The sequence below is a fragment of the Dipodomys merriami genome, unplaced genomic scaffold (assembly GCF_024711535.1).
Source record: "Dipodomys merriami isolate MVZ:Mamm:240054 unplaced genomic scaffold, mDipMer1.0.p SCAF_655, whole genome shotgun sequence".
Taxonomy (NCBI): Eukaryota; Metazoa; Chordata; class Mammalia; order Rodentia; family Heteromyidae; genus Dipodomys; species Dipodomys merriami.
In genome coordinates this window covers 224,274-252,145 of record NW_027206241.1, presented here as the reverse complement: position 1 = coordinate 252,145, position 27,872 = coordinate 224,274, and the positions used below count along the sequence as shown (strand labels likewise).

Below are 27,872 nucleotides of genomic sequence, written 5' to 3'. Positions count from 1 at the left end.
CCGGCCCGCCGCCCGCGCCTCCGCCTGAGCCCCGCCCGCGCCGGCCCGCCGCCCCGCGGCCCGCCGCCCCGGCCCGCGCGCGCCATGGAGCCCGGCCGCGGCGGCACCGAGACCGTGGGCCGGTTCGAGTTCTCCCGCAAGGACCTGATCGGGCACGGCGCCTTCGCCGTGGTCTTCAAGGGCCGCCACCGCGAGGTGGGTGAGGGGCCGGACGGGACAGCGGGCCCGAGGCTCCGGCGCCGGCCCCGGCCCCGCGTCCCAGACCCCGGCCCCGGCCCCGGCCCCGCGTCCCAGACCCCGGCCCCGCGTCCCAGACCCCGGCCCCGCGTCCCAGACCCCGGCCCGCGTCCCAGACCCCGGCCCCGGCCCCGGCCCCGCGTCCCAGACCCCGGCCCCGCGTCCCAGACCCCGGCCCGCGTCCCAGACCCCGGCCCCGGCCCCGGCCCGCGTCCCAGACCCCGGCCCCGCGTCCCAGACCCCGGCCCCGGCCCCGGCCCCGGCCCGCGTCCCAGACCCCGGCCCCGCGTCCCAGACCCCGGCCCCGGCCCCGGCCCGCGTCCCAGACCCCAGCCGCCGTCCCCGCCCCGCTCGGCCCGGGCCCCGCCCGAGAGCCCTGCGCCCCGCTGACCGCGGCCCCCGACCCCCGACCCCCGACCCCCGCTGGCCCGGCCTGAGCGCGACGCTTGGCTTTCAGAAGCACGACCTGGAGGTCGCGGTCAAATGCATCAACAAGAAGAACCTGGCCAAGTCGCAGACCCTGCTGGGAAAGGAGATCAAAATCCTCAAGGTGAGCCGGCGCCTGGCCGCGGGCAGAGGCCGGGCCGGCTCGGGCCTTGCTCACCAGAAACTCGGGTCTCTGTCCTAGGAATTAAAGCATGAAAACATCGTGGCCCTGTACGACTTCCAGGTAGGGCGGCCCGCGGCCGGCTGGGGGGGCTGACCCATGCACACCTTCAGGCCCCGGGCTGCCCAGTGTGGAGCCCCTGGGGGCCGAGACAGCTCCAGGCCGGCACCAGGCCAGCACCTGGTGTGGGCAGAAGGCTCGGGCACCCTTGCCCATCCAGCCCGAGGCCCGGTGGGCCCTGGGATCCCATCTCTGGTCCATGTCTGACTGCTTCCCCTGGGAGCCGGGGATCCCCCAGTGCTTTCGGCTGCCTGGACGGGGAGGGGGCTGTAGCAGCAGTGGCGGACCTTTGGCCGGCCGGCCTGGTCATGTAGGTGTGCTGAGTTCCCGGTGACCCGGCCAGGGCGACCCCCTCCCTCGTGCCTGACCTAGTGGCCCTGACTGAGTCTACTGGCCCAGGCAGGCCCACCTGTCTGGGCTGGCCGCTTGTTTGTTGACATTGCCCCAGTGGCTGGGCATTGGACGGTCTCTTCTGCGTCAGACGCTGGGAGGGGGAGGGGTTGCGGGAGATTCCTTCTGGCTGGCATTTGGGGCTGCGCCCGCTGGACTGGCTGCCCTGTGGCCAGAGGGGGCCACCTCAGGCCTGCACCCCAGCAAGCAAACTGGCCGACCAGTTAGCCTACACACTCCCCCCCGCCCGCCCCTGGTCCAGGGTAGGGGCTCTGGGCTTCCAGACCAGGAGCCCCAGGCAGGACTGCGGGACAAAGTGCTGACTAATGGTTTTGAAACCTGTTTACTGGGGCCACGGGGCCAGCCCTGGCTAAGGAAGTTCCCAACGGTGGCTGTGTTTTGGTGGCCTCCCTTCTCTGCGCTCCTCCCCTGTCTCCTCCTCTCCTGCCTCCTCTCCTCTCCCTCCTCCACTGTCCGATTGGCTGTGGCCTTGGGGGCTGTGACACTTCCATGAGGTGACCTGTGGGCAGGGCCTAGGTCCAGTGTGACCTAGAGTACCTGGAAACTGCTGGAGACATTGTGTTCTGTATTCGGAGGCTGCTGTCCTTTCTGCCTGCCTTCTTTCCCCTCCCCCTGCCCCTCTCTTTGCCGGAGCCTGCCCGAGTTGTCTCCCTCCTTTTCCTTATGCTCACCCACCCTTTCTCCCACCCACTCCCTCCAAGAAAGCCTCAGGCCCCCAGCCCACAAGCTTACCCTCACTCCCGGTGTCGCCGCTCTCAGCACTCTACGTTGCTGTCCTGCCTGGGCGTCAAGGGTGGGGCTGGACTGATGTGGGCTGGGCTCGTGTGGCCATCTCTGTTGCCACTTCAGCACATTCCTCGTGGCCCCGCTGCATTCATCCACACACCTGACCGACAGGGCAGCTGCCACTCCCTCCAGTGTTGACAACACTTCCTTTGTTTAGAGGAAATGCTGAGCATTGTCAGCCCTAGCTTTCGCCTTGCATTCCAGGGACTCCCAGGGCTTCTCAGCTGGGACTTTGCCACTCTTAGGTGTGTGTGATTGTTGCTTTAAATCCTCAAGACTTCTTCTTTTTCCTTTTTTTTTTTTTTTGGGGGGGGGGTCCGGTCGTGGGGCCTGAACTCTGGGCCTGGGCGCTGTCCCTCAGCTCTTCAGCTCAAGGCTAGCGCTCTACCACTTGAGCCACAGCGCCACTTCCGGCTTTTTTCTTTTTTCTTATGTGGTGCTGAGGAATCGAACCCAGGGCCTCAGGCATGCAAGACAATTGCTCTACCACTGAGCCACCTTCCCAGCCCTTCTTATTCCTTTTTTAATGTACTGGGGTTTGAACTCAGGGCCTTGTGCTCACTCAGCTTTCGTGCTCAGATGGCATGTTCTACCACTTGAATGCCAGCTTTTTCCTGGTTGTTTGGTTGTTGTTGTTAGCCTTAGGGCTTGAACTCTAGGCCTGGATGCTGTCCCTGAACTTTTGTACTCTAGGCTAGTGTTCTACCACTTTGAGCCACAGTGCCACCTCTGGCTTTCTGGTGGTTACGTGGAGATGGGTCTCACAGATTTTCTTGCCTGGGCTGGCTTGGAATGGTGATTATCAGATCTCAGCCTCTTGATTAGCTCGGATTACAGGCATGAGCCATAGGTGTTTGGCAAATGATTTGCTTTTTAAAAAATATATTTATTGGCTGGGAAGGTGGCTTAGTGATAGAGTGCTTGCCTTGAATGCATGAGGCCCTGGGTTCAGTTCCTCAGCACCACATAGCAGAAAAAGCTGAAAGTGGCGCTGTGGCTCAAGTGGTAGAGCGATAGCCTTGAGCTGAAGAGCTGAGGGACAGCACCCAGGCCCAGGGTTCAGGCCCCATGACTGACCAAAAACAAACAAACAAATTTATTTATTTATTTACTACTTACTGGGTACTGGTGGCTCAGACCTGTAATCCCAGCTACTGATGAGGCTGAGATCTTAGGATTACAGTTCAAAACCAGGCCGGGCAGGAAAGCCCATGAGACTCTTATCTCCTATAAACCACTGAAAAACTGGAAGTGGCGCTGTGCTCAAGCCATAGAGTGCTCGCCTTGAGCTGAAGAGCTGAGGGACAGTGCTCAGACCCAAAGTTCAAGCCCCACAACCCACCCAAAAAGATTATTTTTATTAAGTAGTTGTACAAAGAGGTTTCAACTTCAGAAGTCAGGTCATAAGTACAACACATCCTGTTCGGTATCACCCCTTCCATCTTTCTCCATCTCCCCTCCCATTCCTACACTCAGGTTATGTAGTTCAACTTTTACACAGTGTACACTAAATTAAATGTAATGACTGCATTTTCTCACATCTTCCTTTATTTGTACACCTCCCTTCTTGTCTCCCCCACAACATGTTTCAGCTTCCTGGTATTTTGTTAAATTGAGTTAAACAAAGGAGTTACATAATTGGACTTCTTCCCTAAGTCAACTTGTGTGTATATGCATCTATAAGGTTGTACATGTTATCATGTGTGTTTGTATATTAGATCTAACTTGCATATATAAGAGAAAATATTGCTGGGGGCCGGTGGCTCAAGCCTGTAATCTTAGCTACTTAGGAGGCTGAGATCTGAGAATCTCCGTTCAAAGCTAGCCCGGGCAGGAAAGACCATGAGACTCGTATCTCCAATAAACCACTAGAAAACCGGAAGTGGCGCTGTGGCTCAGGCGGTAGAGCGCTCTCCTTGAGCGGAAGAGCTGAGGGACAGCGCCCAGGCCCAAAGTTCAAACCCCACAACCCACCAAAAAAAAAAATAAATAAAGAGGGGCTGGGAAGGTGGCTCAGTGGTAGAGTGCTTGCCTTGCATGTATGAGGCCCTGGGTTCAATTCCTCAGCACCACATAAGCAAAAAGAAAAAAGCCGGAAGTGGTGCTGTGGCTCAAGTGGTAGAGCGCTAGCCTTGAGCTGAAGAGCTGAGTGACAGCGCCCAGGCCCAGAGTTCAGGCCCCATGACTGGACCCAAAAAATGAAAGAAAAAAAGAAAGGAAGGAAGGAAGGAAATACATGCTGTTTGTCTCTCTGGGCCTGACTTCACTTAGTTTTGTTTTTTGGTCAGTTGTGGGTTTTGAACTCTGGGCCTGGGCGCTGCCCTCAGCTCTTCAGCTCAAGGTGAGTGCTCTACCACTTGAAGCCACAGTGCCACTTCTGGTTTTCTGATGGCTAATTGGAGATGAGTCTCACAGGACTTTCCTGACCAGGTTGGCTTTGAACTGCAGTCCTCAGATCTCAGCCTCCTGAGTAGCTAGGCATGAGCCACTGGCACCCAGCTTTTTAGTTTTTTTTTTTTTTTTTTTTTTTTTTTTTAATTTTTTTTTTTTTGCCGGTCATGGGACCTGAACTCTGGGTCCGGGCGCTGTCCCTCAGCTCTTCAGCTCAAGGCTAGCGCTCTACCACTGGAGCCACAGCACCACTTCTGGCTTTTTCTGTTTATGTGGTGCTGAGGAATCGAACCCAGGGCCTCATGCTTGCAAGGCATGCACTCTACCGCTGAGCTACCTTCCCAGCCCCAGTTTTTTTTTTTTAATAGGTCTATTCAGTTCCTTGTAAACGACATATTTTAATAGATGACTGAAATTCCATTGTGTGTGTAGCACATTTTCTTGATCCACTCACCCATTGGGTGTGGTGATTAGTGCAGCAGTGAACATGGGTATGCAAGTGTCTTTATCCTGGCTTGTGAGGCTCTGGATGAGATGCCCAAGCTTGTTATCGCTGGGCCAGAGGGTAGCTCTATGTTTAGGGTTTTTGTTTTTCCTCTCCTTGTCCCGGGGCTTGAACTCAGGGCCTGTATACTGTCTCTAGGCTTTTGTGCTCAAGGCTAGCTTTCTTCCACTTGAGCCACAGCTCTACTTCTGGCTTTTTGTGGTTAATTGGAGATAAAAGTGTTACAGACTTTCCTGCTCAGGTTGGCAGGCTGGCTTTGAATTGTGATCCTCCGATCTTAGCCTCCTGAGTAGCTAGGATTACAGATGGGACTCATCAGGGCCTCTGGCTTTCTTTGTTGTTGTTGGTCGTGGGGCTTGAACTCTGGGCCTGAGCACTGTCTCTCAGCTCTTCAGCTCAAGGCTAGTGCTCTACCACTTGAGCCACAGCGCCACTTCTGGTTTTCTGGTGGTTTATTGGAGATAAGAGTTTTACGGACTTTCCTGCCTGGGCTGGCTTTGAACCGTGATCCTTAGATCTCAGCCTTGGCACCTGGCAGCATCTGGCTTTATGTTTAGGTTTTTTTGTTTGTTTGTTTTTGCCAGTCCTGGGGCACTGAGCACTGTCCCTGAGCTTCTTTTTACTCAAGGTGAGCACTCTACCACTTGAGCCACAGCACCACGTTCAGCTTTTTCCATTTATGTAGTACTGAGGAATCAAACCCAGGGCTTCATGCATGCTATGCAAGTACTCTACTACTAAGCCACATTCCCAGCCCTTTGCATTTCCTTTATTGCCAGGTATGTTGGGCATTTCCTCATGTGTTTCATGTCTATTCTTGTTCTGCTTCTGTGATGTCTCTATTTAGCTCCTTTGCCTATTAAGTTATTGATTTGGGGTGGATGTTCTTTTCCATTCCTGGGCCCTGAACTCAGGGCCTGGGCATTGTCCCTGGGCTTCTTTTGCTCAAGGCTAGCATTCTGCCACTTGAGCCATAGCACCACTTCTGGCTTTTTGATTATGTTGTACTGGGGAATCAAGCCCAGGGCTTCATGCATGTTAGACAAGCACTCTACCACAAAGCCACATTCCCAGCTGGATTTAGTTTCTTGAGCTCCTTGTATATTTGGGATATTAGGCCCTTGTCTAATGTGTAATTGGTAAAGATCTATTCTGTAGTCTGTCATTTTAGTTTCATAACTGTGTTCTTAGCTGTGTAGGAGCTTTTTATTTAGTTTGATGTATTCCAAGTTCTCCAATTTGCTGAGCCCCTGGAACTCTACTCAAAATTCCTGCCTATGCCAATATGTTCTAATGTTTCTTCTTCCTGTAGTTCAAGATTTCAAGTCTGGCGTTGAGGTCTTTGATCGATTTGATTTGGCATTAGTGCAAGGTGACAGGCAAGGATCTATTTTAGTTTTCTGCATGAGGATGTTCAGTTTTCCCAGCACCATTTGTTGAAAAGGCTGTCTTTCCCAACAAACGGCTTTAAGTATACAGGTTTGTTTCTGGACCTTCCATTCTATTTCATTGGTTTTTAGGCTGCTTTTGTGCCAGTGCTAAGCTATTTTTATTATAATACAGTTTGAGGGCCGGGCGCTGTTGGCTCACGTCTGTAATCCTAGCTACTCAGGAGGCTGAGGTCTAAGAATCATGGTTCAAATCCAGCCCGGGCAGAAAAGTCCATGAAACTCTTATCTCCAATTAACCACCAGAAAACCAGAAGTGGCCCTGTGGCTCAAGCGGTAGAGCTCTCGCCTTGAGCTGAAGAGCGCAGGGACAGCGCCCAAGCCCAGAGTTCAAGCCCCATGACCACCCCCCCCCCCAAAAAAAAAAATAAGGTTTGAGGTTCGGAACTGGGAACCGTAAGCATTTTTCCCCCCCAGTCCTGGAGCCTGGGCACTGTCTCTGGGCTTTTCTGTATTCAAGGCTAGGCCTCTACCACTTGAGCCACAGTGCCACTTTTGGCTTTTTGTTCATGTGGTACTGAGGAATTGAACCCAGGGCTTCAGATATGCTAGGCAAACACTCTACCACGAAGCCACATTCCCAGCCTGGCTTTTTTCTTTTTATTCTTCCAGATTTGCTTTGGCTATTTGAGGCCTTGTGATTTGCTTTTAAAACAGGTAATAAATGATTTGGCTAAGTAAGTCTCTAAACTGCAGGAGGCCATGGAGTTAAAGGCCATCCTCCCATTGCTCGGCAGGTAGAGTCCCACTGTGGCGTTGATCATAATTGACTGTGTCTTTGGCATGATCACTCCTTCCTTTGTACACCACACCTCCACTATGATTCCTTACATTTGAGAATGTCTTGGAGAAGGTGAGAGGCACTATGAATCTTGTTAAACCCAGCTGTCAGTCTAAGTCAGAAGGATGTATTTTGATTTCTTGTTTGGCGTGGGTACCTGCAGACTTACTTAGTGGTTGAGAGTCAGGGGCTGGACAGCAGGTTCTAGTTCTGGCTGTACTGTACATGCTGCTCCTTCATGGACTGACTTTTTTTTTTTTGGACCAGTACTGGGGCTTGATCTCAGGGCCTGGGTGCTGATCCAGATCTCAGCCTCTTAGAAGTAGCTAGGATTATAGGCATGAGCCATCAGCACCAGGCCGTCCATTAGCTTTTTAGCTCAAGACTGGTACTCTAGCATTTGAGATACGGCTCCATTTTTGCCTTTTTTTTGCTGGTTAATTGGAGATGAGAGTCTCACGGATTTTCCTGCCCAAGCTGGCTTCAAACCAGGATTCTCAGATCTCAGCCTTCTGAGCTAGGGTTACAAACGTGAGCACTGCGCCCAGCTCGGATTGAATGAAATTTTGACCTCCTCTTGCACTTCTTTGGCAAGTGGAGGCACAGCCCTGCGAGGCACAGACAGGGGCGAGTTCTCCGGCCGTCACGGTGGCCTTGGAGGCGCTTGTTGGTTATTTCCAGCCACATGGTACCCATGACTTGCAGGACACTGGGCAAGCAAGAGGGAAGCCTGGTGCAGTTTGGGTGGCTGTTCCTGAGTTATCCTCCAGTGGTGCCCCCCCCCCCAGCCCTGGTGGCTCCCTGTTCCCGCAGGGAGGTCAGCTCAGACTCTTCATCTTTATGGATAAAGGTGGACACAGCTTTTTGGTACAGTTGTGTTTCCATGGATTCGGAGTGAGGGTTGTTGTTGGATGCTGGTGTGAGCATTGACATTTACCCTGCTCTGGTAGATGTTCCGCAGGCTCTTCTCCCTTTTCTTCCCCAGGCCAGGTGTGACTGGTCAGTGCCCTGAGCCTGAGTCCTGGTGCTGCTCTAGGCCGGCCTGTGAGACATAGGCCTGTTGATGCTTGTTTTCTTTATTCATAGAGTAGTTGTGGGCTGGGAAGGTGGCTCAGTGGTAGAGCGCTTGCCTTGCATGCCTGAGGCCCTGGGTTTGATTCCTCAGCACCACATAAGCAAAAAGAAAAAAGCCTGAAGTGGCGCTGTGGCTCAAGTGGTAGAGTGCTAGCCTTGAGCTGAAGAGCTGAGGGACAGCGCCCAGGCCCAGAGTTCAGGCCCCAGGACCGGACCAAAAAAAAAAAAAAGTATTTGTGATGACAGCTTAGAACTGCCTGCCTCTGAATAAATGAATGTTATCAGTTGGTAAGAGTTCTTTATATATAAGAAAATCTGTTCATTTGTGATAGGCTCAGATAGATCCTTCCACTCTAAGTTATTTCTTACATGTTGAGGTTATTTTTCCCCCTTGTGGCACTAAGCATTGAACTCAGGGCCTTGTATGTAGGCAAGTGCTCTATCACAGAGTTAAACCCCAGTGCTGTGCTGTTTTCTTTTTTTTTTTTTTTTTTTTTGTCGGTCGTGGGGCTTGAACTCTGGGCCTGGGCGCTGTCCCTCAGCTCTTCAGCTCAAGGCGAGCGCTCTACCACTTGAGCCACAGCGCCACTTCCGGTTTTCTGGTGGTTTATTGGAGATAGGAGTCTCACGGTCTCTCCTGCCCGGGCTGGCTTTGAACCGCGATCCTCAGATCTCAGCCTCCTGAGTAGCTAGGATGACAGGCGTGAGCCACTGGCGCCCACCTCCAGGAGACTCCTATCTCCAATTAACCGCCAGAAAACCGGAAGCAGTGCTGCAGTGGTACTGCGGCTCAGGTGGTAAAGCACTTGCCTTACGCTTAAGAGCTCAGGACAGCACCTAAGCCCAGAGTTCAATCCCCACAGCAGACCAAATAAGTAAATAAATAAATATATATGTATACATATTGCACAAGAAGGTTTCACCATGGTGTTTTACAGTTAAGTCAGAACAATCCTCTGTTAGTGTATGTATATGTGTGTGCGTGTGCGCGTGCGCTTGTGCGCATGGTTACTGGGTCTTGAACTTGGGGCTGACACTCTTGCTTGGCTTTTTTGCTCAAGGCTGGCAGTCTCCTACTTGAGCCACAGCTCCACTTCTGGCTCTTGCTGGTAAGAGTGTGTGATCTGGCTGGCGCCAGTGGCTCACGCCTGTAATCTTAGCTACTAGGAAGCTGCACCCAGGCTCTTGAGTTCAAACCCCAGGACTGGCAAAGAAAAGACCAGCTTCCCAGATGGAGGGGCTGACCAGGGCCTGTCAGGGCCTGTGAGTGAGGGATTGTGATCTGCAGGAAGACAAGCCCAGCGTGGTCTTCCCTGGGACCTGACCCAACAGCTCCGCCCACGCCCAAGCTGAGACCCCACTGTCCACCCTCCTGCCACCAGTAAATAGAGGCCAGGCATTAGGGGCAGGGAATCTGAGTGGCTCCCACTTGAGCCCTGCCCCTAATGCCTGGCCTCTATTTACTGGTGGCAGGAGGGTGGACAGTGGGGTCTCAGCTTGGGCGTGGGCGGAGCTGTTGGGTCAGGTCCCAGGGAAGACCACGCTGGGCTTGTCTTCCTGCAGATCACAATCCCTCACTCACAGGCCCTGACAGGCCCTGGTCAGCCCCTCCATCTGGGAAGCTGGCGGGTAGCACGGAGCTTAGGGTCCTGTCAGGCCTGGCCACCAAACTTTCAGTGAGGTCAGCCTGGGTCTGTGGCCCTTCGGGCATGGCAGGCTTACTTCTCCCATGGGTCCGTCCCTCACCCAGCCAGCAACTTGGCACCATCTGCATCCCAGGAAGAGTTAAGTAGACCAGTGCTGCCAGCCTCTTTGCCAGATCCATCCCCTGTGGGCAGACCAGAGTCCCATGGGTGGAGGGTAGGAGCTTGTCACCTATTTGGAAAAAGCACCTTTGTGTCCAGGCGTGTGGCTACCCCATAGTGCCCGGATGGATGCCTGTGCGGCTGCCCGGTTGCTGGCTGCCTGGTCCAGCATGTGAGCAGGGCCTTTGCTTTTCTCAGCGCATCAGTTCTGTTCCCTTTTCCAGGGTTTTATTGTGTCTGAGCGCCCCTCCTCGGGAGAGCCCTCCGGCCAGCTGTGACTTGCAGAGCAGGTGCCCTCTCGGAGCCCGGCATGGTCACTCAGCTGCGCCTCCCACCTCTGCGTGTCTGTTTTAGGAGGTGGTTCCAAACCTACTTGCTCTTTATCAGTCGTGGCTTGAACTCTGGATGGGCACTGTCTTTGAAAGGCCAGTGCTCTACCATCGTGAGCCACAGCGCTGCTCCCAGAGCTTCCTTTGGGTGCCTACTGCTGCCATCCGCTGCCCCTCAGGCATCAGTCTACGGGCTGGCCAGGCCTGCCCTCCCCAAAGGAGCAACAACAGGCTGGACCAGGGCAGGGGCAGTGTGGCGCTTGAGTTGGGCTCCCTTGGCCTGGTGCCCCAGAGAAAGCCACTGTCTATGGGGAGCTCCCGGGAGCACGGTGAAGCACGAATGTTTCTAGGAAAGCTTCCCTGTAGGTGCCTAGAGGACCTCTCGCTTTGTGGCGTGGCCTCACCGCCTGCCCCTGCCAGGGCTAGAAGCCACGCAGTTGGGCCCTCCGGGAGGCTGTACAGCCTCAGACAGCTACTGGCTTGGCACTGGCACACTCTGACTGGGATCAGCCGGCGTGGGCTGGCTGGGCCATTTCCCAGCTCTGGGCAGTTTCCTGGCTCCTTGGGGTCTGGGTTTTCTCATCTGTGCCACGGGCTTCTAAGCCTCTCTGTTGTCTAGGTGGCTGTGGGGAGAATTTTGAGTGCTGGCTGTGGACCAGCTCATGCTAGGGGCTGAAGTCCAAGCCCAGAGGCCCATCTGGAGCCATCTCCTAGGGCAAGAGGGGAAGGCTGACCCGGGATCTGTGCTGAGTCTCTGGAGGCTCCCAGATGCTTTGTTAAGACTCCCCTCCCTGACCCCCAGCACTTTTGGGTACCTTGTGAGATCAGGCTTGGTGGTGTGGGTGTGACTGCCCAAGTTTGCTGCGTAGAGTAGAGTAAAGCTGGATTGCTGGGACCTGTGGCTGCCAGCAGTCTTGGAGAGCCCTGAGATGCTGGAGATGGCCCCGGGTCTCAGTAGGACTGGGTGCAGGCCGGCCTGCAGGGTGGTGTGCTGTGGTCACTGTGGAGGGCAGATGTCCCGGCCGTCCCAAGTGGCCTGGGGCCTTGGCAGTCTTGGAGCTGAGGGCCTGGCTGGGGTGGGGCCAGTACCCTGGTCAGGCTCTAGGTGGGGACTGCAGGAGGCAGAGCCTTTGCCAAGCCCCATGGCTTCAAAGGGGACTTGAGGCTCTCTTCAAGCCTTGCCTTTCTGGGGAGGAGTGGACTTGCCACTACCCTGCACACGCCTGTCCCCCCCTCCCCTGCACACGCCTGTTCCCCCCCCCGCCCTGCACACGCCTGTCCCCCCCGCCCTACACACGCCTGTCCCCCCTGCACACGCCTGTCCCCCCACCCTGCACATGCCTGTCCCCCACCCTGCACACGCCTGTCCCCCCTGCACATGCCTGTCCCCCCTGCACATGCCTGTCCCCCCTGCACACACCTGTCCCCCCACTCTGCACACGCCTGTCCCCCCTCCACACGCCTGTCCCCCCTGCACACGCCTATCCCCCACCCTGCACACGCCTGTCCCCCCTCCCCTGCACACGCCTGTCCCCCCCGCCCTACACATGCCTGTCCCCCCTGCACACACCTGTCCCCCCACCTTGCACATGCCTGTCCCCCCACCCTGCACACGCCTGTCCCCCCTACACACGCCTGTCCCCCTGCACACGCCTATCCCCCCCCCACCCTACACACGCCTGTCCCCCCTGCACACGCCTGTCCCCCCACCCTGCACACGCCTGTCCCCCCACCCTGCACAGCCTGTCCCCCCTGCACATGGCTGTCCCCCCTGCACAGCCTGTCCCCCCTGCACACGCCTGTCCCCCCACCCTGCACATGCCTGTCCCCCCACCCTGCACACGCCTGTCCCCCCTGCACACGCCTGTCCCCCCTGCACACGCCTGTCCTCCCTGCACACGGCTGTCCCCCCCTGCACACGCCTGTCCCCCCTGCACACGCCTGTCCCCCCTGCACACGCCTGTCCTCCCTGCACATGGCTGTCCCCCCCTGCACACGCCTGTCCCCCCCACCCTGCACACGCCTGTTCCTCCGCCCTGCTTCCACTAGTGTCGTTATTTCTTGGTTCCCTGGCTGGCTGGGTGGGATTGAGCCGCCTGAAGACTGGCCTGGGACCCACCCCGCCAACCCTGGCTGCCTTGTCCCAGGACAAGGGACCCAGAGGCCCTGGCCGTGGAGGCTCCTTGGAGAAACATCTCGGGCAGCGGGGAACCACGTGGTGCTGCTGTGCCCCGGCTGTTTTGGGGCTGTTATCTGTCACCTCCTGCCTGCCTGAGCTGTCTGCGGGCTCTGGCTCTGGTCCAGTCTCTGGCTGCCTCCCATCCTGTGGCTGAGACTCTTATCTCTCACCACAGCTGGCCTGGGGGGCAGAGGTGGTGGGCGGATCTAAGACCAGTGCGGTGCTTCTCACCTGGGGTGGGGCCCACCAGCCTTCCTTGCTGCTGGCCTGCAGGCCTCCCTGCCCCTCCTTGCCTGTCTGGATCCTGGGCACACTTGGGAACATGCTGGGTCTGGCCCTAGGCCTCTGCCTTCCCCACCCCTACCTTTTGCAGCTCAGGGGTAGAGGAATGGGCGGTGACACTGGGTGCCACTGGCAGGCAGAGCTTCCTGCCAGTCTTCTAGAAGTTTGATCACCTGTGGCTCTTCAGTCTTGGGTGTGGGAACTGAGTAGGGCAGGGCTCTGCGGGCCTGCCAGGCTGGCTGGGCATTGAGTACATTGCATGTCTAGGGTGTGCGGGGCACTGTGGCTGACAGGTGGAGCAGGGCAGCGGCTGGTCGGGGCCTGGCTCTAGTCCTGAGCTGTGCCTTGGCCCCTGTGTCTCTGAAAGCCTGTTTCAGAGCTTTGGACTTCTGAGTGCCCCTGCGTCCTGCTTCGCAGCAGGGAGTCCTGTGGCTGGGCAGCCTTGTGAATCTGGTCCAGGCTGCGGGAGGAGGGGTGAGGTGGCGAGGAGGACTCCTGGCTGACCGGTGGTACTGCCCCTAGCTAAGGAAGACCTAAGACCATCCTGCTTGCTCCGATTGACCCCTGGGCCTCAGTTTCTCCTCTGAAATGGCCAGGAGGATAGATAGCTCTCCCAGCTGCTTTGAGGAGTGGCTGTTCAGGGCCTAGCATGGGCACACACTGAGCCTGGTTGCCATCAGTGGGTGCTGTTCACGGGACACCAGGCAGGGCTGTTGATGAGCGCTTGTTCACAGAAGGGAGCGTGCTTCTAACACTCAGGTGTGGACATCTGGGTGGCAGGAAGGAAGCTGGCTGGCATTGCTGGCTGGACGTGGACAGAGGTGGCCAGGATGATCCCCTGTTGGAATCAAGGTCTGGGCACAGTGCAATGGGCCCACCGGTAGGGCCAGGCATTTGAGAGCAGCTGCTGACTCAGCCTGCCAGCACCAACCAGTAATCTGTTGGCGTCGTTGGTTTTGGAGCTGGAAGCTGGTAGCTCCTGGAGCTGGAGGTCAGGTTCCACCCATACCTGTTCTGAACCCTAGTAGGATGGCTCCTCGTGGACAGGCCTCCCAGGAGGCAGGCCTCAGGACCAGACCAGTGAGTCCAGGCCCCGCCTCCCTGACCTTCCTGTCACTCAGGCTGTATTTCTGCTGGTCCAGAAGGGCCATGGGGGCCTGGCTGTATCTACTCTGCCTGAGCTCTGTAGGCAGATGGCTGGTGGAGCTGTGGTCCTGAGTGCCCAGAGCAGCCACAAGCAGCGTCCCCGTGGGAGCAGGCCACTCTTCCCATCACTCATGGCCTTTGCTCTGTCTTGCAGGAAATGGCCAATTCTGTCTACCTGGTCATGGAGGTGAGTTCCTGCGGGTCTGAGATAGCGTGGAATGAAGGCGTCCCCCATTACTGGGTCAGGACAGGGCAGGGCTGGGGGTAGTGGACATTCACCATTGACATCTCCAGGAGGAGGGCGCATGAGGGAGGGGCGGGGGCGGTGAGGGTGGAGGTGGACAGGACCGGCCACTCCTTGACGCTGTCGCTGGTCTTTCTAGTACTGCAACGGCGGGGACCTCGCTGATTACCTGCACAGTGAGTGGACTTGCACGGCCAGGCGATGCTGCTGCTGGGCCTTTCTCAGCCCTGGTTCTGGCTGCCTGCCCTCTCCACAGCTACTCCTTGAGGCTTCTGCTGAGGGACGGCTGTGGCCAGAATGGTTTGCAGTGTGGATGTTCTCTGTGAGCAGAATGGTTAGGCTCTGCTTTGGCAGTGTGGATGTTCTGTGTGAGCCATGGGCACAGCGGGAAGGATCTGGGGAGCGGTGAGTGGGGGCGTGGCTCAGTAAGTGCTGCAGGGAGGAGACGGCTCCCCAGTTTGTTGGCTTGTTTTGGAAGAATGAGGGTTCAGCGTGAGGCCTTAAGCGTGCTGGGCTGGCACTCCACCACTTGAGTTGTATCTCCAGTCCTGCTTTTTGTTGGTTGTTTTTGAGATGGCATCTGCACGGGCTGGCCTTGAACTGTGGTCCTTCAGATCTGAGCCTCTTGAGTAGCTAGAATTACAGGCGGGAGCCATAGGTGCTGGCTTCCTCCTGCTCCATTCATAGTGTTGCCAGGGAGACATCTTTTTTTTTTTTTTTTTTAATTGTGAAAATACTATACAGAGGGGTTACAATTACATGGGCCAGATAATGAGTACATTTCTTATCAAGCATTGCAGCCTCCTCCTTTGTTTCCCCATCCCTTCCCAGCCTCCCCCCCCAGCCCTCCCCCTCACCCCTCCCAGCAGTTTTTGCTCAAGGCTAGCGCTCTACCACTTGAGCCACAGTGCCACTGTGAACATGTATTGTGTATGTGGTACTGAGGAACCGAACCCAGGGCCTTGTATGTGCTAGGCAAGCACTCTACCACTGAGCCCCATTCCCAGCCCCTGGAGGCATCTATTTGGTCTCAAGGAGTTGGCTGAGTGGTGTGTGGGGGAAGAGTTTGGCCAGAAGGACTGGAGGAGATGGGGGGTGGACAGGGGGTGCACAGCAGCAGGAGGGGCAATGCTGAGGGCAGGGATGGGTGGTGCAGAGCATGGGGGGGGGCGTCCACACGGCCCCAGCAGGTAGAGACCCGGGCCAGTCTTAGTGCTGGAGCCTGGCACCTGGGGGTTGATCACTCAGGGCCACAGGGGCTGTGGGGGGGCCTAGCAAGGCCTGGTGGCACACCGGACAGAGGGCTTCTTCAGATCTGGCCAGGTGGGAACCTGTGACCACACGCCCCTCAGACAGAGACACAGATGTTGAGACCTGACTCCATGTGGGTAGCTTTTCTGCTTTGGGGCTCATCCCTCTGCTGACAGGGGCCCTGGTGCCAACCCCCAGGGGTACAGAGAGACAGTGGCTTGTGGCTGAGCTGACAGGGCAGATGAGTCTAGGAGCACCCCGGGCCTGCAGGGTGGCTCGGAGGTGAGGGGTGGCTCAGACCTAGGCCTTGGTCCCTGGGCACCATTGTCTGTCTGCCCCGTGTTCTTGTTTCCTGTGGTGGCAGCTGCCTCCTGGACCCTGGATTTGGAACAGTTGGGTCTTTGCTGGTCAGTTCCCACGCTTCATGCGTGTTAGGCCAGATCTAGGCCAGGGCTCCAATGAAAGCAAGGAGTGAGAGGTGGGCACCTGGGGTGCACACCAGGGCTCAGTGCAGGTGTGCCCCATCATCTCCAAAAGAGCGGCTAAGCCTCTTTCTTTTGGGGGTCTGAGGAAGATGCTGGGTTTAGATGGGTACCCGCAAACAGAGGAAACAGTATAGTCAGGAGCCCAAAGAGCTGGCTGTTTTGGGGTGGTCTGGAGGGGGAACCAGGGGCTGTGGGAGGATGGCATGCAGAGCCAGCAGGGGGACAGGGGAGAGAAGGCCTGCGCTTTCCAAGCCTGTGGGCAGAGTTGGAGCTGGCCAGACGGTGGACGCTGCTCCCTGCAGGGGTGAGCCCCGCGTGTCTGGGCGAGGGGCCTGTGCCCTGAGTCTGCCTCACCTTACAGCCATGCGCACGCTGAGTGAGGACACCATCAGGCTCTTCCTGCAGCAGATTGCCGGTGCCATGCGGCTGCTGCACAGCAAGGGCATCATCCACCGGGACCTGAAGCCTCAGAACATCCTGCTGTCCAACCCTGGGGGACGCCGCGCCAACCCCAACAATATCCGTGTCAAGATTGGTGAGGCTGGGGGCCGGCCGCTGGGGTGGTCCCTGCGCGGCCCGACCCTGCTGACGCCTCCCCGTCCCTGTGTCTTCCGCAGCCGACTTCGGGTTTGCCCGGTACCTCCAGAGCAACATGATGGCAGCCACCCTCTGCGGCTCTCCAATGTACATGGTGCGTGACCTCTTTCCATCCCGACAGAGGGCCTGCTGAGTGGGGCCCTCCGTCCAGGGGGAGGCCGCAGGATGGCACTGCTCTGCCACACCTGGCCTCGGGCCCCGTGTAGGGCTCTGAAGTCCCTTCTGTGCTGACCAGTGCCGCCCCCCACAGGCCCCTGAAGTCATCATGTCCCAGCACTACGACGGGAAGGCGGACCTGTGGAGCATTGGCACCATTGTTTACCAGTGTCTGACCGGGAAGGCCCCTTTCCAGGTGAGACCCCACAGCTCTGGGGCGCAGGGTGAGAACCCACACAGTCCTGCAAGGCCAGGCATGGGCGTGGCAGGTGAGCTAGCCTGTGCTCCTGGCCGAGGGCCACTTGGGAGGGACGGGCTCGAGCAGGCCGCAGCGGGAGGCAGGGCTGCAGGGAGCTGTGCCCCACCTTGCCACCCCACAGGCCAGCAGCCCGCAGGACCTGCGCCTGTTCTACGAAAAGAACAAGACACTGACCCCTGCGTAAGTGTCCCTCCCCTGACCCTGGCGTGTCCTCCCCAGCTCCCCTCCCCTGACCCTGGTGTGTCCTCCCCAGCTCCCCTCCCCTGACCCTGGCGTGTCCTCCCAGCTCCCCTCCCCTGACCCTGGTGTGTCCTCCCAGCTCCTCTCCCCGGCACCCCTCTCCCTGACCCCAGGGCATCCCGCCAGATGCGGTCAGCTCGCTCTCTCTTGCCCTGCATAGCATCCCCCGGGAGACCTCCGCCCCCTTGCGGCAGCTGCTCCTGGCTCTGCTGCAGCGCAGCCACAGAGACCGCATGGACTTTGGTGAGCACCACAGGGCAGCCTCCCCCTGCCGCCCGCCTCTCCACACAGCCCCGCCTCCCCACACAGCCCCGCCTCCCCACACAGCCCCGCCTCCACACACAGCCCCGCCTCCCACAAGCCCCGCCTCTCCACACAGCCCCGCCTCCCCACACAGCCCCGCCTCCCACAAGCCCCGCCTCCCCACACAGCCCCGCCTCCCCACACAGCCCCGCCTCCACACACAGCCCCGCCTCCCCACACAGCCCCGCCTCCCCACACAGCCCCGCCTCCCTAGGCCAGCCAGGCCTCCCCACACAGCCCCGCCTCCCCACACAGCCCCGCCTCCCCACACAGCCCCGCCTCCACACACAGCCCCGCCTCCCCACACAGCCCCGCCTCCCCACACAGCCCCGCCTCCACACACAGCCCCGCCTCCCCACACAGCCCCGCCTCCCCACACAGCCCCGCCTCCACACACAGCCCCGCCTCCCCACACAGCCCCGCCTCCACACAGCCCCGCCTCCCCACACAGCCCCGCCTCCACACACAGCCCCACCTCCCTAGGCCAGCCAGGCCTCCCCACACAGCCCCGCCTCCCCACACAGCCCCGCCTCCCCACACAGCCCCGCCTCCCCACACAGCCCAGCCTCCCCACACAGCCCCGCCTCCCCACACAGCCCCGCCTCCCCACACAGCCCCGCCTCCACACACAGCCCCGCCTCCACACACAGCCCCGCCTCCCCACACAGCCCCGCCTCCACACACAGCCCCGCCTCCACACACAGCCCCGCCTCCCCACACAGCCCCGCCTCCACACACAGCCCCGCCTCCACACACAGCCCCGCCTCCACACACAGCCCCGCCTCCACACACAGCCCCGCCTCCCCACACAGCCCCGCCTCCACACACAGCCCCGCCTCCACACACAGCCCCGCCTCCACACACAGCCCCGCCTCCACACACAGCCCCGCCTCCCCACACAGCCCCGCCTCCACACACAGCCCCGCCTCCCCACACAGCCCCGCCTCCCCACACAGCCCCGCCTCCCCAGGCCAGCCAGGCCTCCCCACACAGCCCCGCCTCCCCACACAGCCCCGCCTCCCACACAGCCCCGCCTCCCCACACAGCCCCGCCTCCACACACAGCCCCGCCTCCACACACAGCCCCGCCTCCACACACAGCCCCGCCTCCCCACAGCCCCACCTCCCCACACAGCCCCGCCTCCACACACAGCCCCGCCTCCACACACAGCCCCGCCTCCACACACAGCCCCGCCTCCCCACACAGCCCCGCCTCCCCAGGCCAGCCAGGCCTCGCCTCTCCCCCTGGCTCAGGCCACTGGCCTGAGCCGCCCGGGGCCTTCAGGAGTGGGGCCGGGGTCTTCTTTCCACAGACGAGTTCTTCCAGCACCCGTTCTTAGACGCCAGCACCTCCATCCGGAAGTGTGAGTCCCGCGCGCGACACCCTGGGCCAGGCCCGAGCTGCGCCCCTCAAGCGGCCGAGCCGGCCGCGGGGTGGCTGTGATGCAGCGCGGGGGGGGGGCGCGGGGGGGGCTGGGAAAGACTACTGAGGGGGGTGGGAGGTAGTGGGGGGGCGGAGGGTGCTGGGAGGGGCGGTGAGGGGGAGGCTGGGAGGGTGGGGGACGGCTGAGCGGCTTGGGGGCAGCTGGGGGGCTATCTCTCCCCTCCCCTTCCTCCTCCCCCTCCCCTTTCCCCTCCCCTTCCTTCTCCCCCCTACCCCCCTCCAAAGCCGTGGGACGGGCATGCTTGCTCTCCGCCTCCCTGAGCTGGCCTGGCTTAGCGGCCTCCGCAGCTGTCCCCAGTGCAGGGAGGGCCCGCTGTCCGCTGACCCCCCCCTCTCCCCAGCCCCCCCTGTGCCCGTGCCCTCCTACCCCAGCTCGGGGTCCGGCAGCAGCTCCAGCAGCAGCTCCACATCCCACCTGGCCTCCCCGCCGGTGAGTTGCTTGGCAGAGGCAGCTGGGGCCCTGGGTGCCTGCGCCCTGGGCCGTTGTGGGTGGGGGTGAGAGGGCGGGCACGGGGTCATCGCACCGGTGCCTCAGGTCCCCCAGCTGCCTCGCTGACCCTTCCTCTGTCCTCCAGTCCCTGGGGGAAATGGCACAGCTTCAGAAGACCCTGACGTCCCCGGCCGACGCCGCCGGCTTCCTGCGGGGCTCCCGGGACTCTGGCGGCAGCAGCAAGGATTCGTGTGACACGGATGACTTTGTCATGGTCCCAGCCCAGTTCCCAGGTCTGTTGGCTGTGGAAGCCGAAGGCCTGCTGCGGTAGGGGTTGAGACTCAGTGTGGGGCGTGTCCCAGGGCGCAGGGACCGGCCAGCCTCTGCAGGGGGAGTTGCTGACCTCAGAGCCCTTTCCCGCCCGGCTGCTGCTGTGAAGGTTGCTTTGGCTTCCTTCCCACCAGCTTCTCATTCCGGGACCTGGCTGCACCTGTGTCTACCTGGAACCAATGACTTGTTTCTGCAGCTGGCTTTAGCAGAGTCCTCAGTAGCCACTAAGTTCTCAGTCCCCAAAGCCACCTTTCAAACCAGCCCCTCTCTGCCTGGGCATCCTCCTTACTCATAGAGAAAAGGGTCAGCTCGGCCCAGGAGAGCGGGGACCCCCGGCCAGATGTCTTCCCCTCCCCGCAGGTGACCTGGTGGCTGAGGTGGCCAGCGCCAAGCCCCCGCCGGACAGCCTGCTGTGCAGCGGGTAAGTCTCCAGCACCCAGTCGCGGAGCCGGGCCTTCAGAGCGGCCTGTGCTGTCCTGTTCTCCAACCCCCGCTCGGAGCCGGGGGTTGGAAAGGATCCAGCACTGCACCCCCCAAAAAAGCCCCAAACCCAAAACCCTGGGGTGAGGGAGGGCTGGGGTCTGCGCCACGTCAACCCAAGGGAGCCTGCCTGTCCCTTCTCCTACCAGGAGTTCGCTGGTGGCCTCTGCTGGCCTGGAGAGCCGCGGCCGCACTCCATCTCCCTCCCCGACCTGCAGCAGCTCCCCCAGCCCCTCAGGGTAAGCTGGTCTGGGCGTTGGCTGGGCTTCCCTGAGTCACTGCAGCCGGGACTGGGGAGACCGCCAGCTCCAGAGGCTAGATGGCTGCCCTGTCCCCTGGAGTGGCTGTTGGGGGATGGGGTGATCTGCCTCCTGCCTTTGTGTAGGAGCAGAATGGAGCCTGGGGCCTGCGGGGCCCTCTTGGAGCCTCTGCCCTGGGCTTCCTCCTGCCCCGCCTCCAGTGGTCCAATTTCTCTTCCCACAGCCGGGCTGGGCCCTTCTGCAGCGGCAGGTGTGGCGGCTCGGTCCCCATCCCAGTCCCCACTCAGGTGCACAACTACCAGCGCATCGAGCAGAACCTGCAGTCACCCACGCAGCTCCAGGCCCGGTGGGTGTCCCCCGGTCTGTGGCGGGCCCCACTGCGGGCCCTGGGAGAGGCCCACAGGGTCATGCATGCGCAGTCACGCAGACCCTAGAGTTATTTCTGTTGTTGTTCTCAGTCATGGGTTTTGTTGTGTTTTTTTTTTTTTTTTTTTTGCCAGACCTGGGGCTTGAACTCAGGGCCTGGACACTGTCCCTGAGCTGCTTTTTTTTGTGATTGTGGGGCTTGAATTCTGGGCCTGAGCGCTGTCCCTGGGTGCTTCACGAGGGCTCTACCACTTGAGCCACAGCACCACTTCCGGTTTTCAGGTGGTTCATTGGAGATAAGAGTCTCATGGACTTTCCTGCCTGGGCTGGCTTTGAACCATGATCCTCAGATCTCAGCCTCCTGAGCAGCTAGGTGTGAGCCCCCAGTGCCCTGCTTTCTAGAGTTCTTTTTTTTTTTTTTTTTTGTCGGTCTTGGGGCTTGAACTCAGGGTCTGGGCGCTATCCCTCAGCTCTTCAGCTCAAGGTTAGTGCTCTACCATTTGAGCCACAGCGCCACTTCCAGCTTTTTCTGTTTATGTGGTACTAAGGAATTGAACCCAGGCCCTCATGGACGCAAGGCAAGCAGTCTACCACTGAGCCACCTTTCCAGACCTCTTATTCTTTAGTGACATATGGAGGTGTCCTCAGTTCACAAAGTTGTATTAATTTTGACGGAAGGAAATGGCAGGGAGGGGCATTTTTCTCTGTCTCCATGGGCAGCTGGGGCTGGCATTTACAGGGATGGCTCTGGGCTTCAGCCAGGAGGCCCCAGGACCTCTTGAGAAGGCCATCCGTCATGCGGACGGCGTGGTGTTGGGTGTTCTCACCGCAGCCTTGCTGGCTGTGACGGGCAGGGCCCTGTCTGCAGGTCCTCTACCGTCCGCAGCTCCTTGAGCTTTGCCCGGGCCAGCCCGTCTCCCCCATCTCACGCTGACGGAGCCATCCAGGCCAGGAAGCTGTCTCTGGGCGGGGGCCGGCCCTACACACCGTCTCCCCAAGGTGAGTTGGGTGTTCTCCACAGTCCCCTAGCGCCCCTGCCCTGTGTGCATGGGCCCGCATGCAGCGCCTGTGGTCTCTCCTGGTCTGACCACGGTCCTTCCCTCCCAGTGGGGACCATTCCCGAGCAGGCTGGCTGGAGCCGGGAGCCTTCGCCACAAGCAGCTGAGACTCGAGCTTTCCGGGCCCCTGGAGCAGGTGAGTGCGGTGCTGCCCTGGGTGTGAGTGTCGGCCGGCAGGCAGGCAGGCATGGCTGCTGGCCGTGGAAGAAACGTGGCTGTGTAGTGAGTGAGGCAGATTGCCCAGTGTTTCCGTGCCTGTTTCCTCAGGTTGAAAGCAGAGACTGGTTGGGGGTGAGGGGTCAGGGATCCTGGTGACTGCGAGGGGAAGCAGTCTTGGGGTGTGTGCTCCAGCGAGCCCAGTTGGGGGACCGAGGGTGGTAATGGAGTCGGTGTCCCGCGCCAGGTTCCTCGGTGCCCGAGCACTCCTCTCGCACGGCCGGCCTGGGCTGCCGTCTGCACAGCGCCCCTAACCTGTCTGACCTGCACGTCGTGCGCCCCAAGCTGTCCAAGCCGCCTGTGGACCCGCTGGGGGCCACGTTCAGCCCCCCGCAGAGCAGCGCCCCCCAGCCCTGCCCCGTGCTGCCATCCTGCCATCCCCTGCGCGGCTCCCCCAAGCTGCCTGACTTTCTGCAGCGGAGCCCCCTGCCCCCCATCCTGGGCTCCCCCACCAAGGTAACCACAGGCGCTTCCCACAGCCCCAAGCCCCGTGGGTGAGGTGGGGAACCCGCCCTGCGGCTCCCCTTCCTGCTCAGGCTCAAGCCCGCGCACATACACGCCTGCCCAGCCTGGCACAGGCGCAGCACGGGCCCCTCGGGCCGGGTGTGTTCTCAGCACCTGGCTTCCTCCCAGGCCGGGCCCTCCTTCGACTTTCCCAAGGCCCCCAGCTCCCAGAACCTGCTGGCGCTGCTGGCGCGGCAGGGTGTAGTGATGCCGCCCCCTCGGAACCGCACGCTGCCCGATCTCTCAGAGGCAGGGCCCTTCCAGGGACAGCCGCTGGGCCCCGGCCTGAGGCCCGCTGAAGAAGCCCGGGGCCCCTTTGCCCGGTGAGTGGGGCAGAGGGCTGTGTCCTCGCGTTGTCTTGCCTTGGTTTTGTGTGTGTGTTGGTCCTGGGGTGTGAACTCCACCTGGGTGCTTTTTTGGTCAAGGTTGACATTCTACCACTTGAGCTACATTGTATTTTTGGCTTTCCTGACCAGGCTGGTTTGGAATTGTGATCCTCAGATCTCAGCCTCAGTTCTGAGTAGTTGGGATTATAGGCGCCAGCCACCAGTGACTGGCTTGACTCTGGCTCTGGATTCAGTATCTGCTGCTGCGGCTTTCCCAGTGTGGCAGGCATTGGGACCCTGGTTCAGGGCTGCTCACCTGCGCCTCAGTTTCCCCATCTAAGATAGGGCAATGGTGGCTGAGTGGAGTGGTCCAGCCACGCGAGGGGCCCAGACTGCCGTTCCTCCCACAGGTCCCTCCCCCCCCCCCCTTCTGCACACCCCTCCCTGCCGCTCCCTGCTGGCTCCTCCCGAAAACCCCTCCCTGCTCCCTGCCGCTCCCTGCTGGCTCCTCCCGAAAACCCCTCCCTGCTCCCTGCCGCTCCCTGCTGGCTCCTCCCGAAAACCCCTCTCTGCCGCCATGCAGGTCCTTCAGCAGCAGCCGCCTCACCGACCTGCTCCTGAAGGCTGCCTTTGGCACCCAGGCTTCGAACTCGGGCAGCACAGACAGCCTGCAGGAGAAGCCCATGGAGATTGGTAGGCAGGGGCCTAGAGGGGTGGGGGCGGGGCAGCCCCAGAACAGGCCCTAAGCCTACCTTGTCCCCCAGCACCCTCGGCTGGCTCCGGAGGGACCCTGCACCCAGGAGTCCGCGCTGGGGGGGCCAGCAGCCCGTCCCCGGTAGTGTTTACCGTGGGCTCTCCCCCCAGTGGGACCACGCCACCCCAAGGCCCCTCCTGCACCAGAATGTTCTCAGGTAAGGGCTGTGAGCCCGAGCGGTACCTTGGGGCGGGTCCTCCGCCCAGCTTGTCATCCCAGGCAGACTGCTCCAGTGGTGCCACCAGGACACTTCCGGAGCTGGGACAGTGACACCCCTGTAGTGAGGGCGTGGCCGCCTGGCATCTAGGGGTCCCCTCAGCCTGCATCCACATGGCTCCAACTTCCTTACTTCTGGGCAGCTCTGTGGGTGGTGACCTGGGCCCTCTGACTGGCCCAGCCCACCCTGTGTGCCCTGCTTTGCATCAGGCACTGGCGGAGGCCCTCTGGACTCTAGGGTCCCCATCCCTGGGCGCCACAGAGGGGGGTGGGCGCAGCGCCTCATCTCTCACAGCAGGCTCCCGGGCTCTGGGCCCCGCAGGTCCCTCCTCTGCCCGCCACCTGGTGCCTGGGCCCTGCAGCGAGGCCCCTGATCTCCCCGCCCCGGGCCACTGCTACAGCTTTGCCGACAACCTGGAGGGGGGCGTGACCTTCGAGGCCCCCGACCTTCCTGAGGAGACCCTCATGGAGGTCAGGCCCAGGGTCCCTGGCTGGAGTGGGGGGGGGGGGGCCTGCCCTTCTCCCCTGCAGCAAAAGCATCCCCAGCCCTCCAGGGCCTGACCTGTAGTCCTCCCCAGCAAGAGCACACAGAGACTTTGCACAGCCTGCGCTTCACACTCGTGTTCGTCCAACAAGTGCTGGAGATTGCAGCCTTGAAGGGCAGGGCCAGCGAGGCGGCTGGGGGCCCAGAGTACCAGCTTCAGGAGAGCATGGTGGCCGACCAGATCAGCCTGCTGAGCCAGGAGTGGGGGTGAGTGCTGCCGGGGTGCCGGGGGGGGGGTGGCGGCGGTCTGGGCTGGGGTGCCGAGGGGGGGGGGCGGCCTGGGCCGGGGTGCCGGGGGGGGGCGGCCTGGGCCGGGGTGCCGGGGGGGGGGGCGGCCTGGGCCAGGGTCTGCACTGCCTCTGACCTGCCCGCTCCCCTCAGCTTCGCAGAGCAACTCGTGCTGTACCTGAAGGCGGCTGAGCTGCTGTCCTCTGGCCTGCAGACAGCCATCGGCCAGATCCGGGCCGGCAAGCTCTGCCTGTCGTCCACGGTGAAGCAGGGTGAGAGCAGAGAGCAGGGAGGAGTCGTAGGCCCAGGCCAGACAGGCGCCCAGAGCTTGCACAGTCTGGTGCTGGGCATAGGATGTGGGCGCGGGACATCTTGGACACAACTCTGAGCTGCATCCAAGGTCAGGATTGCTGGGGACTGGCGGCAAGGGGTGAGATGGAGGGGCCTGTCCCGTCTCCTCGTCCTCGCAGGCCCCAGCCTGCCCTGGCTCAGCTCTCCTGCAGGTCCGCCGCTCTCTGCAGAGGCTGAGCTGACCGCCGCCCTCCTCCTGCAGTGGTGCGCAGGCTGAATGAGCTATACAAGGCCAGCGTGGAGTCCTGCCAAGGCCTGAGCCTGCGGCTGCAGCGCTTCCTCCTGGACAAGCAGCGGCTGCTGGACGGCGTTCACAGCGTCACGGCCGAGAGGCTCATCCTCAACCACGCTGTGCAGATGGTACGAGGAGCAGGGGCTTGGCGCCGTAGCCCAGGATGCTAGCAGCGAGCGAGAGGCCTATCTTCTGTGCCTTGTGGGAAGTTGGTGGCCTGGCCTTTATTAGCGGTTTTGAGGTACTTGGAACACATAGTGTGTCCATGCTGTGGGCTTCAGAATACAGGCATTGGGGACTTTTCCCACTGGCCGCTGGGGTGTGGTGGTCACCACGGTGGTCTGAGTGGCACTGGTGGCCGGGGAATTGTGAGCCTTATGGCCAGCACTGTTGCTCCCGTTGCCAGGGTGGGATTGAGAGCCTTCTTTGGACCAACCAGAGAGCATAGCTACACAGGGCCCACCTGGTCACCTGGCCCCCCATGGCGGCCACAGCTAACACTTCGCAGTGGCCTCTTGGCCGTCGGGCTCAGTGCCGATCAGGCCCTTGCGGTGCGTGTGCCCTGTGTGAGGCGGAGGCTCTGGCTGAGGCCTGTTGGCCATGGCCAGCCCTGGGGGCCTCATGCTCAGCTGCATCTGTGCCTCAGGTGCAGTCTGCCGCCCTGGACGAGCTGTTCCAGCACCGCCAGGGCTGTGTGCCGCGCTACCACAAGGCGCTGCTGCTGCTGGAGGGGCTGCAGCACATGCTCACGGACCAGGCTGACATCGACAATATCGCCAAGTGTGAGTGTGCCTGGAGCCCCGTGGCTGGGGGGTGCCCGGGGCCCCACACTCACGCTTCCTCCCCCACAGGCAAGCGGTGCATCGAGCGGAGACTCTCGGCCCTCCTGACCGGCGTCTGTGCCTGAGCCTCTGCTGTCTGGCTGTGGTGTCCTCGGAGCTGGGCTCTGCAGGCCTGTAGGATGTGTACTGGCCAGACTCTGCACCTCAGCACAGATTTGATGGTGCTGAGCCTGCCACCTACCAGCTTCTGTGATGACGCTAGGTGGAGCCAAGCACCTGAGGCCACCGGCCTGGCACCGCCCCACCGCCTCAGCTGCCCTCTGCTGGCTGGACACCTGGAATGGGCCTTTGCCCCACCAGACAGGACTTCCTGAGCTTGTCCTTCCTGGCTGTCTTCTCCCCTGGCAGGCAGTCACGGTGCCAAGAGGTGGCGGGCAGGTGCACTGGACAGCCCCAAGGGTAGGCAAGGCCCTAAGACTGTGTTGCTGACTCCAAGCCAAAGCGAGCTTTTCCTCATGGCTCACTTGCTCCCTGGCTCACCCAGGAAAAGGGGTGTAGCCTTTTGGCCTCCCCATCTCTCTAGGAACCTCTCCCTCTGAAATCACCCACCCAGCTTTGTAAGTCACCCAAGCACTTTATGTAGACAGAGACTGGAGGACTTGGCCCCTTGGTGGCCTACAGCATAGACCACTGGGAAACGGCTTCTGTTCCCAGTCCCGCCGTCTGAGGTGTTGTACATATGCAGATACCTGTATACGAACATTAATAGCCTGGAGTGTGCCACTGCCTGTGTTTGGTCCTCAGAAGGAAAACAGAACAGGCTGCTCCCCTGGGGGTGGAGGGGAGGGAGGAGAGTACTGTTATTTAAATGTTATTTTAAGGACAGTCAGAAACACCAGCTCACTATACCGTGAACACCTGTCATGATCTTTTCACTTTATGTATAAAATGTCTTATTTTCCTGAAGCTCATGTTTTCTTTCAAGAAGGAGACTTAGATGTTTAAGAAATTGCTTTGGAGGGGTGGGGCGGGGTGGGGCGCCTGGAGCCCAGCTGGCGCTGCCGGGTGTGCAGGTGTGCCCAGCTGCCGGAGGCCCGGTGCCGCACGTGCCTCCGCTGGCTCTCCGCCCACTGTCCCGTCCAGCTCCCTCGCCGGGGCACAGTAGCACATATGCAAAGCCTCCCTCGTCAGGATGGCAAGGCTCCCGCACCCACTGGAGACCCTGCTGAGGCCCGTCTTCTAGGCTCCGTGGTCCACATGAGCCAGATACTGCCTGGCCTCCCTGGTCCGACAGCCTGGCCTCGGCCCTGCCCCAACCTACTTGAATGTATCTCTGGGTGTCCACAGGCAGATGTGGGTCTGCACTTCCAAGCAAGGGCAGACACACACAGACACAAGTGTTTCTCTTTGCAATACTTGAAATATTGCCACTGTGCTTGGATGAGTAAGAAAATGCCCCCAAGACTAGTTTCCTTTATCATCATCCCTGGCTCCCCTTGTTGCATGGAAGTGTTACATTTACTGCTCTGGCCAGCAAGTCCAGAACCACTGGAGTGACTGCGGGGAGGGGGCTCACTGCCCCCTGGTCCTGTGGTTTCCTGGTGTGTGTGTGTGTGTGTGTGTGTGTGTGTGTGAGTGGCACCCGAGGGGCTCACTGCGCCCTGGTCCTGTGGTTTCCTGGTAGCTGTGTGTGTGTGTGTGTGGCACCCGAGGGGCTCACTGCCCCCTGGTCCTGTGGTTTCCTGGTAGCTGTGTGTGTGTGTGTGTGTGTGTGTG

At 60.3% G+C, this 27,872-nt stretch overlaps 1 protein-coding gene across 2 annotated transcripts; it reads left to right on the top strand.

The window, feature by feature from the left end:
- The first annotated feature begins 47 nt into the window (after window positions 1-47).
- On the top strand, window positions 48-27,062 carry LOC138815659 (serine/threonine-protein kinase ULK1). 2 transcript variants are annotated; one of them, XM_070005090.1, is made up of 28 exons: window positions 48-195; window positions 695-787; window positions 866-907; window positions 14,196-14,228; window positions 14,425-14,461; window positions 16,383-16,556; window positions 16,639-16,712; window positions 16,869-16,970; window positions 17,155-17,213; window positions 17,434-17,516; window positions 18,889-18,939; window positions 19,361-19,449; window positions 19,595-19,742; window positions 20,140-20,200; window positions 20,409-20,498; window positions 20,743-20,865; window positions 21,754-21,884; window positions 21,993-22,079; window positions 22,347-22,615; window positions 22,793-22,986; window positions 23,573-23,682; window positions 23,754-23,900; window positions 24,282-24,430; window positions 24,538-24,710; window positions 24,885-25,003; window positions 25,285-25,442; window positions 25,961-26,096; window positions 26,166-27,062. In XM_070005090.1, exons 1-28 carry the CDS (start codon window positions 85-87, stop codon window positions 26,219-26,221), a joined length of 3,099 nt encoding a protein of 1,032 aa, XP_069861191.1. In that variant the 5' UTR covers window positions 48-84; the 3' UTR covers window positions 26,222-27,062. The 2 variants fall into 2 exon arrangements, with proteins under 2 accessions (XP_069861191.1, XP_069861190.1); XM_070005089.1 differs by having other exon boundaries at window positions 24,255-24,430.
- Window positions 27,063-27,872: the final 810 nt, after the last annotated feature.